Source organism: Staurois parvus, unplaced genomic scaffold (assembly GCF_062004578.1).
Source record: "Staurois parvus isolate SC_StPar_1 unplaced genomic scaffold, SC_StPar_1.0 ptg000162l, whole genome shotgun sequence".
NCBI classification, from domain to species: Eukaryota; Metazoa; Chordata; class Amphibia; order Anura; family Ranidae; genus Staurois; species Staurois parvus.
In genome coordinates, this window is record NW_028317958.1 from 4,908,015 (window position 1) to 4,922,100 (window position 14,086).

Below are 14,086 nucleotides of genomic sequence, written 5' to 3' on the forward strand. Positions count from 1 at the left end.
CAGTCTCTGGTCATCCCCTGTGCTGTCCGCGCAGTCTCTGGTCATCCCCTGTGCTGTCCGCGCAGTCTCTGGTCATCCCCTGTGCTGTCCGCGCAGTCTCTGGTCATCCCCTGTGCTGTCCGCGCAGTCTCTGGTCATCCCCTGTGCTGTCCGCGCAGTCTCTGGTCATCCCCTGTGCTGTCCGCGCAGTCTCTGGTCATCCCCTGTGCTGTCCGCGCAGTCTCTGGTCATCCCCTGTGCTGTCCGCGCAGTCTCTGGTCATCCCCTGTGCTGTCCGCAGTCTCTGGTCATCCCCTGTGCTGTCCGCAGTCTCTGGTCATCCCCTGTGCTGTCCGCAGTCTCTGGTCATCCCCTGTGCTGTCCGCAGTCTCTGGTCATCCCCTGTGCTGTCCGCAGTCTCTGGTCATCCCCTGTGCTGTCCGCAGTCTCTGGTCATCCCCTGTGCTGTCCGCAGTCTCTGGTCATCCCTGTGCTGTCCGCAGTCTCTGATCATCTCCTGTACTATGTCTGCAGTCCATTAGATCAGAATTTTTTTTCCCTGTTTTCTGCCTCTAAAACCTAGGTGCGTCTTATGGAGCGAAAAATACAGTACATAAAAACAATGCCCAAATGAGTGGCACATATAATTGCAGGGGGTTATGTGACGGTGCTGAATAATCAAAAGCCGTCTAGCCTGTACGGTCATCCCTGCAAGGAGAGGAGAAAAAGCCGCTGGGATTTGAGATCCCCGCGGCTTTCTCTCCTCTCCTACAGCTGAGAACCTGGAGCATTTGCCACCACGGTATACATCCCCACACACCCTTGTCTCCCATTCTCCGCTCAGCATGGGATTGGTGCTGGGAGGTTTCCAGCACCGCTCCTGTGTGAACTTAGGCTATGACAAGCCTGGGGTTCACACAGGAGCAGTGGGAGAACTGCATGCGATTTGGACTGGAATTGCATTCCTGTACAAATCGCATGCTACTCTATGTATTGCAATTTGCATCAATATATTCTGTATTGATGCAAATCGCACTGCAAAATGTTGGTTTCAGGAGCATTTTCATGAGTACGAATACTCATGAAATTATGTATCGGCACCGACGTCAGTATGGATACCGGTGCATCCCTAGTAATTATTATTAACCGAGGAATCTGTTGCATTAATAAAATGTTCAATCTTGGGTCTGTGGGGGCGGTGTAAATCTCCTAAAGACATTGCAGACTTACAGGTATTTTCTTAAGCCTAGTACACGATGAAAAAACTGGATGAAAAAAAAAAAAAAAAACGCATTTGGAGCGATCGACCAATAAATCTGATTGTTAGTACACAGATTTCAGGAGCCGATCACGACAGTTCATACGAAAATATCTGAAGGGACAAGCAGGGAAACTTTTCTCTTACGATAAATCAAGTGGCCAAGACCGCGCATCCTCGGAAATGAAAAAATATATAGCAATACAACACATTACATCACTTCTAAAGTTGTATTCTGTCTTAAGAGAATTTTCATAACTTTAGAAATCTCGTCATTTTTGATATGAAACTAGCATGCAAAAAAAAAAAAAAAAAGTATGAATGTTCTGTCTCTCCAATCTAAGCATTGATAGTGTGATCACTGTAACTTACAGTTGTGATGAGATAGCGATAACTTCCACTTCAGCTGGATACCACAGTCAGTGACTCAATCGAGACATCTTGTAGATCTTATGAAGTTTATTCCATAAACTGAGAGAATCTTACAACAATGAACATTCGATAGGTCAAAAGATCATAATGTGATTTACTTCATGACATGAGGCTAGAGCTGCAATGCATCTTGGGAAAGGGGGAGGGCTATCTATACAGCATTAACTAAACCATAGGAAAGGGAGGAGCAGAAACAAAATAAAGAAACACTTAAAGGCATATGACAGTCAATATGATAGTCATGTGAAACATGACAATATTCTCATCGTGTGTACGAGGCATTAAACAAAGGACAGCTCCAAATGCAGTAATGAATAGTGACCATTCACCACACAGAAATACACACCCCGTAGTACATCATCAGGTGCAGGAACTGTTGCATGAAAGCATTCTGTTACCATAGGTAGGCAGATCTAAACCCAGTCACCAAAATATCAGATGTTAATATTTTACAAATTTGTTTCATTCTCTTTGAAATCTGCAGCTTCCATTTAAATAATAGCTGGTGATTCTGCCATGAATGTCTTTGCTCAGACACCTTCTCTTAAAGGGTGACAACACTTTGGATCTGTCTCCCTACTTCTGCTCATGATCTGCCAATCTATCATATGTACCCCTGGTTGAGACTAGAAGCAGATACGGTATGCTGAAACACATTGCTCAGGCATGGTCTACCATTGTCACTATCAGCAAACCAGTCCACAGAATGACATGCGGCTCACGCTGGAGTGACAGGAATGTAGACAAAGTGGTTTAAAGAGATCAGAAGCCCCAAAAGTATTGCTGTTGGTTATGCAGGAAGGTGGATGCTGCAACCAAATTACCCGTACATTATTACCCTGGTTTTCATCATTTGTTCACTTGAGCCGGCCATAGATGGATCGAACCTCGGCCAGTTAAGTAGGAATGAGCAGGCTGGCTGTTCTGAAGTTGATCCATCGATTAACTTCAGTACAACCAGCCTGCTGGATTTTTTTTCATGCGATCACTGCCAGCAGCTATAGCCTCCAGCAGAGATCATTATGTTCTGGTGGCAGGGAAGGCTCCTCGCTGGTAGAACACAATAACGCTAAGAGAGGGATTCCCCAATCAACAATGACTGTGTATATGGGAGAATCAAGCAATTTTCTGTCTTTCTTTCCACCTGTAGTGGAAGGAAAGAAGATTGCATAATCTATGGGCTGCTTTACAGTAATTTTACACAGAAAGCTTGTTGAACATATTCACACAATATTCAGTGAATCTTCCAAAATTTTGTCCCATCTATGTATAAAGTGAATAAATGCAGCGCTCATATTAAATATATGTAAAGTGTAAAAGTTCACAAAAATATATAGAGATATATATAAATGGATCTCATCAATAAAGTGCGATATAAACAAACACCACAAAGTGACCAAAAATGGTGATTAACACAAAGTGCTCAAAGAAAGAGAAGGTCCAAAATTAGAAATAGACATAAATAACAATTCATCTGTGCAGACGATCAACCGGTGAAAATTCCCTGGGTGACTCCTCCACCACTATGCACTCACAAGAATTGTGAGCATAATCACGTCCAATACATATAGTGACCTCCGGAGTACACGTCTTCCCAGATGCTACCACGGACGACCGGCAATCCTGCAAAAGGTAGCTCACCATACGGAGCCCAAATTTCATCTCATGGTGTAGTATGTTTATTTAAAACCATGTAGGTAAAACAAAACAAACAGAAAAACCGCCAGAAAATGTACTCAGATGGCCGTTGGTCCAAAAGCAGGATACAGCAGTGTGACGTCAGCACGCAAGTACCATCCCTATACTTTTCATTTACCAGCACGTCTTCAGGGGATACGCCACAGGATACGGAGGCATGACATCAGCACGCAAGTCCTATCGCTACACATTTTGTGCACCAGCACGTCTTCAGGGGATACACCTACGCCACAGGATACAGAGGCGAGACGTCAACACACAAGTCCCATCCCTACGCGTTTCGTGCACCAGCACGTCTTCAGGGGGTACACCACAGGATACGGAGGCATGAGGTCAGCACGTAAGGCTAAGGCCTTAAGCATATCCCCTGAAGACGGGCTGGTGAATGAAACGCATACGGAAGGGTCTTACGTTCTGACGTCACGCTGCAGTATTTGGAACGGCAGCTGAGTAAGTTTGATGGCGTTTTTTATGTTTGTTCCACGTGGAGATTTTGTTCACTTATTGTTTTACCTACCTGGTTTTAAATAAACATAATACACACTGTGATGAAATTTGGGCTCCGTGTGGTGAGCTACCTTTTGTAGGATTGCTGGTCGTCTGTGGTAGCACCTGGGAAAATGTATGTTCTTCGGAGGTCACTATATGTATTGAGTGTGATTATGCTCACAATTCTGGCGAGTGCATAGTGGTGGAGGGGTCACCCAGGGAAATTTCACCAGTTGATTATCTGCACAGATGAACTGTTATTTATGAAGAGTCTATTTCTAATTTTGGACACTCTTTATTTGAGCACTTTGTGTTAATCAACATATTTTGTCACTTTGTGTTTATTTATAATCACAGTTTATTGATAAGATCAATTTATATATACATTTTTTTTTAACTTTGTATATTTACACTTTACATATATTTCATATGAGCACTGCACTTATTTACTTTATACACTCATCTGTTGGTCTGTCACCAAATTTTGTGCTAGCTGCCCTTTTTCTCTGATCTATGGTTAGCTCTATAGCCCAATATCTATTGACCGGGATTGTCTGAAAAAAAGACTATACACATGAGATTAACTTTCTACATAACCAAAAATGGCAGATGGGGAAGACTGTCACCTGACCTCTATGGCAACCTTTGGATCCACCTAAAACTTGATCCCCACTGCTTGTAATTATCACAACTGGTCTGGCCAGACTCATACTGGAAGATCCGCCCCTACCCCCCAGGAATTCATCATACATCCCACAAAGACCAGAAATGTTCCATTCTTTCTCTGTGTATATATTTTCTCTACACCGAAAGCCTCAAGCATGATACAAAAAGCACATGACATTCAGAGGAAAGGGAACAATCCTTAAGAGGGGATTTACACTTAATTGATTTTTGCGGCACGTTAACACATGTGCATTATTTCACATGTTAATATGCTTTGCATTACAGTGGTTGTAAACTTCAGACATGAAAAAAGAAGCAAAGTTGTTTATCTTTCAAATATAAAACAGCGCAAAACACAAACTGCCTCACACCAATCAATATAAGTGAGCAATAATAAATAACTTATTCACTAAATAATATTATTGATAAAATAATAAACATTACACTTTAGTATAAGTGTCACAAAAAATGTATAATAATATATAATAAAATTTTAAGTCCAGTGACACATCCAAAAACAAAAAAAACATTTTAACAAAAAATCATGTGACCCATACAAAAAGAAGTCCGGTGCCCCAAAAAACAAAAATTTTAATTTTGTTTTGATTGAAAATCTTCAGTGCCTATAGTGATCCTTCCACCTTCCACCAGTGCAAAAACCAACATGAACCGCACTCACCAGATATTTGGTGAGTATAACGCCTTTCAGGATTAATTAGGGCTCCTGGACCCCCTTTATAGCCTCCAACTATTTCCCCCTCAGAGATATGGATATTCCTCTAATTGTTCCCCTCGCCAACTCCACCAAGTTCCAGGAAGAAAAGAAACTAATAGTGTGATACCGTTATAACTCTCACTTAAAATCAACTTTAAGCCAGACCACTCACATTTTAAAAGGTAATAACCAGCATTTATTGTAGATAAAAACGAAATTCCACAAATCCTGTAGCAGGACCTCACACCCTTGTACACAGCAGGGTGACAGACTTCCAAGAAAACCTCCTCCACTTAGCAAAATGGCCACTTGGAACGCACCGCTTGGCGTGCGTTCCACTCACCGGAAATGACGTAGGACGTTGGGACGGCCAGCCGGAAGTACGTCAATGCGTTTCGCCCCACCCACAGGGCGTTCTCAAGACGTTGTTTATCTGCTTTCTGCAAAAGTTACTTCTGACAAGTTTTTTTGACACCAAGAGAAAAAAAGGTGACAGGGAAGGGAGCTTCAGCACACAGCCTATGATTGACAACCTCAGCTCTGTTCCTGTGTGAAGGGGGCTGTGTTTCCGCCTTCCAATTATCTATCCTCAATGAGCTCTGCAGAGTGTAACTTCAGCTTCCTACTCCCTGCTTTCTGGAATCTGACGAACTGTATAAATTCTGCACTTTGAACACTTGTAGAGAAGAGATGGCTGCAGATAAATAAGTACAACTTATGTACGAGGATTTGTTTAATCTCTTTGTATCACCCGAGGCCAGTCACTTTACTAAGTATATGTAAAGGGTTTACAACCACTTTTAGGCAGAACATTCATTATGAATGGGCTACCAATGCACCACAACAAATCACAAAATGCACGACCCTTTTTTTTTTTTTTTTTTTTTTAGCAACACAAGGCACCCAGCGCACAGTGTATGAGTTGTGGTGCATCATATGTTGCACTCTACTGTACAGTGTGTTGGGATGCCATAGACAATGAACAGCTCCAAAACACGCTACATATAAAGCAGGCACAGTGCGCTTCTAGCATGCATTCTCATGTGTGTGTTTTACTGCATGTTGCTGGACTGCATTGTACCGTGTGCTTTTTACTGCAATGGCCAGTGTGACTGAGCATTACAACTAGAACTCCAAGCAAGAAACTGATTCTTTGTAAATATCACCAAATCAACATACCAAAGAGATAAGCCTCGTTCCCACAAGTGTACATACATCTGTGCCTTCCTGAGTGAGATGCACGGGGGTTCCACGCACCCGTATGCAAGCAGCCCCATTCATGTGTATTGGGATGCAGCAGCTGCACGGACACAGCCACTGCTCTACATTTCACATCTCTGCGGGTGCATGTCCCCGATCTCACACTCATGTGCACCCGCACAGATGTCAAATCTGAAGCAGCGCCTGTGTCCATGCAGCCGCTATGTCCCAAAAGACATGAGTGGAACTTCCTGCAGCAGGTGCATGGAACACCTATGCATCCCGTACAGGAAAACGTAGCCTTTCACACAGAGATTACTAACCGTTCCATATCTGCCACCCCTCTCTGCCAATCCCTCCACTGGCTTCCCATTGCCCAACGAATAAAATTCAAAACAATAACAACAACATATAAAACTATTTTCCGAATTACATCTCCAATCCTGTGTCTCCAAATATCACCCAAACAGTCCTCTCTGCTTCTCGCACGACCTGCTGCTCTCTAGCTCCCTTGTTTCCTCCTCCCATGTTCGTCTCCAGGACTTCTCCAGAGCCTCCCCCATCCTCTGGAACTCTCTACCCCAATCTATCGCCTACTCTGACCACTTTTAGGTGATCTCTGAAAACCTCTCTCTTCAGGGAAGCCTATCCTGAATTCAACTAATAAAGGAATCTTCTATTCCTCCTACCAGTCCATCCCCCACAGTTATTACCTTTTGTACCACCAGCCCCTCCCTCTTACATTGTGAGCTCCAAGGAACAGGGCCCTCCTAACCCTCTTGTATTGAACTGTATTGTCTCCCGTTATATTGTAAAGCCCTGAGCAAACTGTTGGCGCTATATAAATCCTGTATAATAATAATCTCTCGCCTCGACTACTCCAACTCCCTCCTCACTGAACTACCTTTACATAGTCTATCCCACCTTCAGTCCATCATGAATGCCACTGCCAGACTCATCCACCTTACCAACGGTTCAGTGTCTGCCACCCCTCTCTGCCAATCCCTCCATTGACTGTCTCTCACCCAACTAATTAAATTCAAATTTCTAACAACAACTTATGAAGCCATCCACAATTCAGCCCCCAGTTACATCACTAGCCTAGTCTGAAAATACCAACCAAATTGTTCCCATCATTCCTCCCAAGATCTCCTGCTCTCTAGTACCTTGTATCCTCCTCCCATACTCCTCTCCAGGACTTCTCCTGAGCCTCCAACATCCTCTGGAACACCTTACCCCAAACTGTCCACTTTTAGGCGATCCCTGAAAGCTTTTCTCTTCATAGAAGCCTATACCACCTCCACATAACTGTACATGTATTTTTCCCATCAGCTCATCTCCCACAATTATTACCTTTTGTAGCAATTGACCACCCCCTTTTAGATTGTGAGCTCTAAGGAGCAAGGCCCTCTGATTCCTCCTGTCTTCAATTGTATTGTAACTGTACTGTTTGCCCTCTTGGAAAGTACTGCGCAAACTGTTGGCACTATATAAATCCTGTATTATAATATTAACGAACTCATAGCTGGAACTCTGGTGTCAGAGGAATCACTGTTTGCTTCTTGAGCCATAACATGAATATATATAATTTTTCTGATAAAAAAAAGAAAAAAAAAAAAAGAAGAACAAAATGAAACAAGTTGGATGAGCCAAAGGTTCCATGGCAGACAGACAAGAACAGAGCTCCAGGCAAATCATTGCAAGTCTCTAAAAGGTTTTAAGTTGGTTTATACCATAGAAATGCAGTCTGGAAGTGTTCCATATGAGTTTCTGCTCCTTTTTTTCTTCATCTTAAATAGGGACGGTGCGCTTTTGATACATTTTGACATTTTCTAGTACAGTTCAGAAAAAAATGCAGCATGTTCTACTTTTTTCTCTGGAACTGGCCATACTGGTGTGAATTATGCCATTGGTACCCATATAACATCCATGTGTTTTTTGATGCAAGAAGCTAGAAAAAAAAAAAGCAATGGACTGCATCTGGTGTGAATCAGCCCTTAAAGCACAAGAACATGAACTTTCATTTAAATATTATACTCATTAGCCACAAAATATATAAATCCACTCTATGTGAACCAAATGCATTGAAAACACATACACTCACCAGCCACTTTATTAGGTACACCATGCTACTGGGTGTGGTATTTTGCTGCTGTAGCCCATCTGCTTCAAGGTTCAACGTGTTGTGCATTCAGAGATGGCGTTCTGCATAGCTTGGTTGTAAAGAGTAGTTATTTTTTATCATATCGAACCAGTCTGCTCATTCTCCTCTGACATTAACAAGGCATTTTTGTCCACACAACTGCCACTCACTGGATATTTTCTCTTATTCAGACCATTCTCTGTAAACCCTAGAGATGGTTGTGTGTGAAAATCCCCGTAGATCAGCAGTTTTTGAAATACTCAGACCAGCCCGTCCGGCACCAACAACCATGCCATCACGTTCAAAGTCACTTAAATCCCCTTTCTTCCCCATCTGATGCTTATTTAAACTTCAGCAAGTCGTCTTCATCCCATCTATATGCCTAGATGAACTGCGTTGCTGCCATATGATTGGCCGATTAGCATTTTGTGTTACCAAGCAATTGAACAGGTGTACCTAATAAAGTGACCGGTGAGTTTATATTGCATTGGAAACGTAGTGGTGACATCATCACTGTGCTGTACAAGCCTCTTGTATTTTCACAATATTGATTCATCCTGGAGTTCAGCTTTAATTACTGTTTGCATCTCAGCTGTTTTATTTGCCCTCACTTTCCAGATGGCCAAAACATTGCTAGGAGAATAGTTTTTGGTAGAAGAGGCGTTCCCTTTTATTCTTGCAATTTTTTTTTTAAACTGCACATTGTCTGTGACACATATGTAGTGCGATGTTTATGTGGAGAGTTCAGCCTGGTGCTATTAGACATCATTTGGCTCCAACACACATTCACAATTGTCACATCATCGGTGGCCCTCAATGACTTGATAACGAAGATGACCAGCCCCTGCAAAAAAATCTGAGAGTATTGCATGGACCTGTCATCCCTGAAAATGACTGAGTGTGCTTGTGTGGACCTCCACGCTTAAGCCCTGGTGCACACCGATACGGTGCGGAATTCGCAGCAAATTGCGCACGCGTCAGAATCGTCACATGCCTGATGAAGGGGTCCTGCGAGACTCCGAAACGTTGCCTTGCTGTAACTATGTGATGGTTTATTAAAACCTTTGGACCCATATTGGCTATCCTCGGTGTGCTGGTGACATTTTTTCCTTGCTGATTTTGTTCGGTTCCAGCCGACGGTCGCTGCAGCACCCACTTATACACACAGCCATTTTTAACGCAGGAACGTGTGCGTTTGGATCATACACTCGCGTCAGAATCGTACCCCGTTCATACGAACCATTGCGGATGTGTAAGTTAAGTTAACAATACCCTGAAAGCGGTGCGATGTGCAGAATCGGATCACATAGGTGTGAATACCCATGCGATCCGATTGTAGTGCGGTCCAAAAAAAGGGTCCTGCACCTTATTGGTGCAGGTGCGATTAGAGCCATACAAAATGTACGGCTCCAATCGCACTGCACACAAATCGCAAGTGATTTGCACAGGAATGCAGTGCGTTTCCTGTGTGAACGACATGCAATATACCGCACATATGTGAACCCAGGCTAAAGGATAAGTTTACCTTTTGACAAATAAAAATAAATGCACATTTTTTTTTACAGATAAAAAAATGTGCATTTACAGTGCCTTGAAAAAGTATTCCTACCCTTTGAAATTTTCCACATTTTGTTGTGTTACAACCAAAAATGTAAATGTATTTTATTGGGATTTTATGCAATAAACCAACACAAAGTGGCACATAATTGTGAAGTGGAAGGAAAATGATAACCGGTACTCAATTTTTTTTTACAAACTAATATCTGAAAAATGTGGCTGCAGCATTGGGAGCATATTACATAATCTGCCCTAAAAATGGGTTGAACATGTAACATGTTCCCAAAGATGGACATACCCTTTAAGTCCCACTTCAAAACAAGAACACTCACAAAATGTCAGATATTTTCCATGATGCTGATAAGTCACTGCAAAACATGTTTAACCCACTCAGTACTCAGCTGTGAGCAACAGTCTTGGCAGTTGATGTATGCCATCAGTAGAATTGTATAGAATGAGAATTGTACACACATACAGAGAAATACACAGACTGTCAGTACATGACATGGGGAAATTGTTCTTTCTAGCCCAGCATTCTACAACACAACAAACTCAAAGGTCACCCAGCATTCAGAATGAAACCAGTGAAGGTCATCAGAGGAGAGGAGCTAGGATCACTGGAGTATTGGAAGATACCGATACAAAGGCAGGACAGGGCACTGTGTATAGACAATCTAATCTTCTGCAAGACTTGCAAATAACACTTTATTGACCCGGGTGTACCAAAGTGGGACTTTAGGCTGGGATTTGAATACTGGAGGACAGGCAGGATATTTAATGCAGAACAAACATGCTTTGTGTCTCCTACATTAAAGCTTCTTATATGCCTGTCTGCCCCTGTACAGTAAGCTGCGCAAATTCAGTTAATGGCACAAATTTTGTAATGAATGCGCGGGAGTGATGTCACCTCGGCCAGGCCAATGACAGCAGGTGGTGATCGAGATCCGGAAGATATCAGTGACTGAAAGGGAGCTCCAGGGACAGAGCATCTCTGGCTTCAAGGTGAGCATAGTACCACTTTAAGTGTACACACATGTGTGAGCTGCATTTTGCCAGCATGGGATCCACACGTGTTCCATGCACCTGTGTGCAGGCAGCTCATTCATGTCAATTGGGACACTAATCTGACATCTATGTGAGTGCAGGTGTGTGTTCCCGAACGCAGTATGCATTTGGGCACTTGAACCGGCACGGATGTGGCATAACAGGAAGGGTCTGATCAGGTCTGCCTCTCAGTTTTTCAGGTGGACCTGCTTGGACCCTCCGTACAGCTCTATAGACCGGTGGGAGTCAATGGACTTGTGTTAGTTTACACCCGCCTACCTTTAATCCGATCAGCTAAAGAAAAAAATTAAATAACATCCATCCCTCTTTGTCTAGGTGGATCAGATCAAATCACACGGCAGTCAGGTGTATACAGACCGCAGAGTCCTTTTACAACCGCCAGTCTTGGCGCACCACAAGCAGCGCATTCACTTATCTCCAAGTCACAAGCAAGTGCGTTGTATAGATGTGAATGAGTCCTGTAGACAGTGATGGGATTCCTCTTGTTGCACAGCTGTGACCATAGACCTGAGGTGTGACACTCACCTGGCTCTGGGTTATGGGTGGTCCCTCCCCGCATTCACATACAATGCACGGCTAAGGGATCCACATTGTACGTGATGATGTCATCATGTGACCAGCAGCTGTAGACCCTGGGGAGGGGGGAGTAGGATACATAGACAACAGAGGGAACCTGCCGGAGCGAGGTGAGTATTACATCCATCCATGAGCGTTGATGAGCAATTACCCTTTCAGGGGGGTGCATGGGAAGGGTGGACTGGTGTCATTCCCATAGTGGGGCTTTAATAACTGGATCCATTGGAATATAAGCACCGACTCACACCGAATGCGATTTCCCATTTAACCGCCTCCTGCCCGCCATATAAGGAAATGACGGACGGGCGGTGGTTCTCTCGTTCTGGGAGGACATCATATGATGTCCTCCCACCCTAACCACGCGTCTGCGCCACAGGGCGCGCAGCGTGGCAATCGGTGGTGCGCTGTGTCCCTCGGACAGAGCGGATCACCGATCAGCGGAAAGAGCCGATAACGTTGGCTCTGTCATGTGATCAGCTGTGACCAATCACAGCTGACCGCATGTAAATAAGAAAATGCCGGTTATCGTCAGTCCTCTCCTCTTGAGCTGTCACGCTGACAGCATGTGAGGAGAGCCAGTAATCGGCATTCCTCAGAGGGGACATGTACACTGATCATCAGGGAACTGATGATCAGTGTAGCCCCATCACTGCCACCTGTCAGTGCCCATCAATGCCACATATCAGTGCCTACCAGTGCCCATCCATGTCACATATCAGTGCCTACCAGTGACCATCAATGCCACAGCTCAGTGCCCACCAGTGCACATCAATGCCACAGCTCAGTGCCCATCTGAGCTGCCTTTCAGTGCCAACTATCAGTGCCAGTCAGTGCCGCCTAACAGTGCCATATATGAGTACAAACTTTCAGTGCCTCCTCATCAGTGCCGCTATCAATGCAACCTACCAGTGCCTCATCAGTGCCCATCACTGCAGCCTCATTAGTGCACATCAGTGAAGGAGAAACATTTCTCATTTACAAAATTTTATAACAGAAACTAAGAAAAAAAAAACTTTTTTCAAAATTTCAGTTGTTTTTAGTTTGTTTAGAAAAAATAAAAAAAACTCAGAGGTGATTAAATACGCCCAAAAGAAAGCGGTCTCAAATAAAAATTACAAAAATGTCATATGGGTGCAGTGTTGCATGACCGCGCAATTGTCAAAGTGCGACAGCACAGAAAGCTGAAAATTGGCCTGGGCAGGAAGGTGGTATAAGTGCCCGATAAACAAGTAGTGCTGATATAGACACACGTGCGACTTCTGCGCTATTTCTCTTACACTTTGTGAGTTAAATCGCACTACATGAAATCCCACCTACTAAGACAGTGCCATAGAAATACATCAGATGCAACGTCAGGCGCGGTTTGTAAATCGCATGTCGCATCTGAAGTTACAGCGGTGCAAACCATTCATACCAATGCGATTTGACAGTTCAGAAATCGTATGACAAGTTGCATCCTATTTGTGCCTATGGGACCATTCAAATTGGGGCGACTCCGGCTCGCAGCGATTTCGAAGAAGGTTCCTGCATTGTTTTTGGTGATTTCATGTGCGATTTGCATTGACATCTGTGCATGAAGTTTCACAGCTGTCAGCAAGACGCACATGAAATCGCGCTGATCAGCTGTAGTGCGATTCCAAAGCCGCATTCAGGGTGAACCGGGGCTTATTCACAACAAAACTATAAATAAAACATCTCATAAAGAAACACTGAGGAGAAGAACATCGGAGAGGTCATTGATATAAATCACATCATTTATAGAGGGAAGTCCCCATCTCTGTCCCCATCAGTCACCTGTGCCCTCCCGTCACCCTGCATACCCCTCCCCCACACCTCGGTCCCCATCCTGGGACAACCCTCCGGGGTCACCGCTGCCCCGCCGGTGCTCCCAGTCCCCGTCTGCAGAGCCCCCCGGAGCCCCTCACCTTCTGCCTGCCCAGTAGTGAGCTCTTGGCTGTGATATTCCTCAGCACTTGTCCTGCCATGGAGGCCGCCATGTCTAACCGGAAGTACCACACGAGCTCCACATGGACAGACACAGCCAGACTGGAACGTCCTTGCCGCCCGGATACGCCCTCTCTCGAACGCGATTGGTTGTTTCCTTCCAGCTGTAAGGACGCCCCGCCCACAGGTGTTTCAGAACTTTCCCGCTGATGAAAACTTTCTGCCACATTGTTCCGGGAGAGAAGGATGTACGATGTCACCATAGACTGTCACAAGGGGGTGTAGAGGAGGATGTACGATGTCACCATAGACTGTCACAGGGGGGTATGGAGGAGGATGTACGATGTCACCATAGACTGTCACA

At 44.2% G+C, this 14,086-nt stretch overlaps 1 protein-coding gene across 1 annotated transcript in view; it reads right to left on the reverse strand.

Moving 5' to 3' along the window:
* The window catches only part of SUCLG2 (succinate-CoA ligase GDP-forming subunit beta), a 339,235-nt gene extending 325,395 nt beyond the window's left edge, over positions 1-13,840 (reverse strand). Inside the window, exon 1 of the mRNA XM_089676016.1 lies at positions 13,704-13,840. Within this exon, the coding sequence (XP_089532142.1) occupies positions 13,704-13,775 (72 nt within the window). The 5' untranslated portion in view covers positions 13,776-13,840. The remainder of the gene's footprint in view (positions 1-13,703) is intronic.
* Between the last annotated feature and the right edge of the window lie 246 nt (positions 13,841-14,086).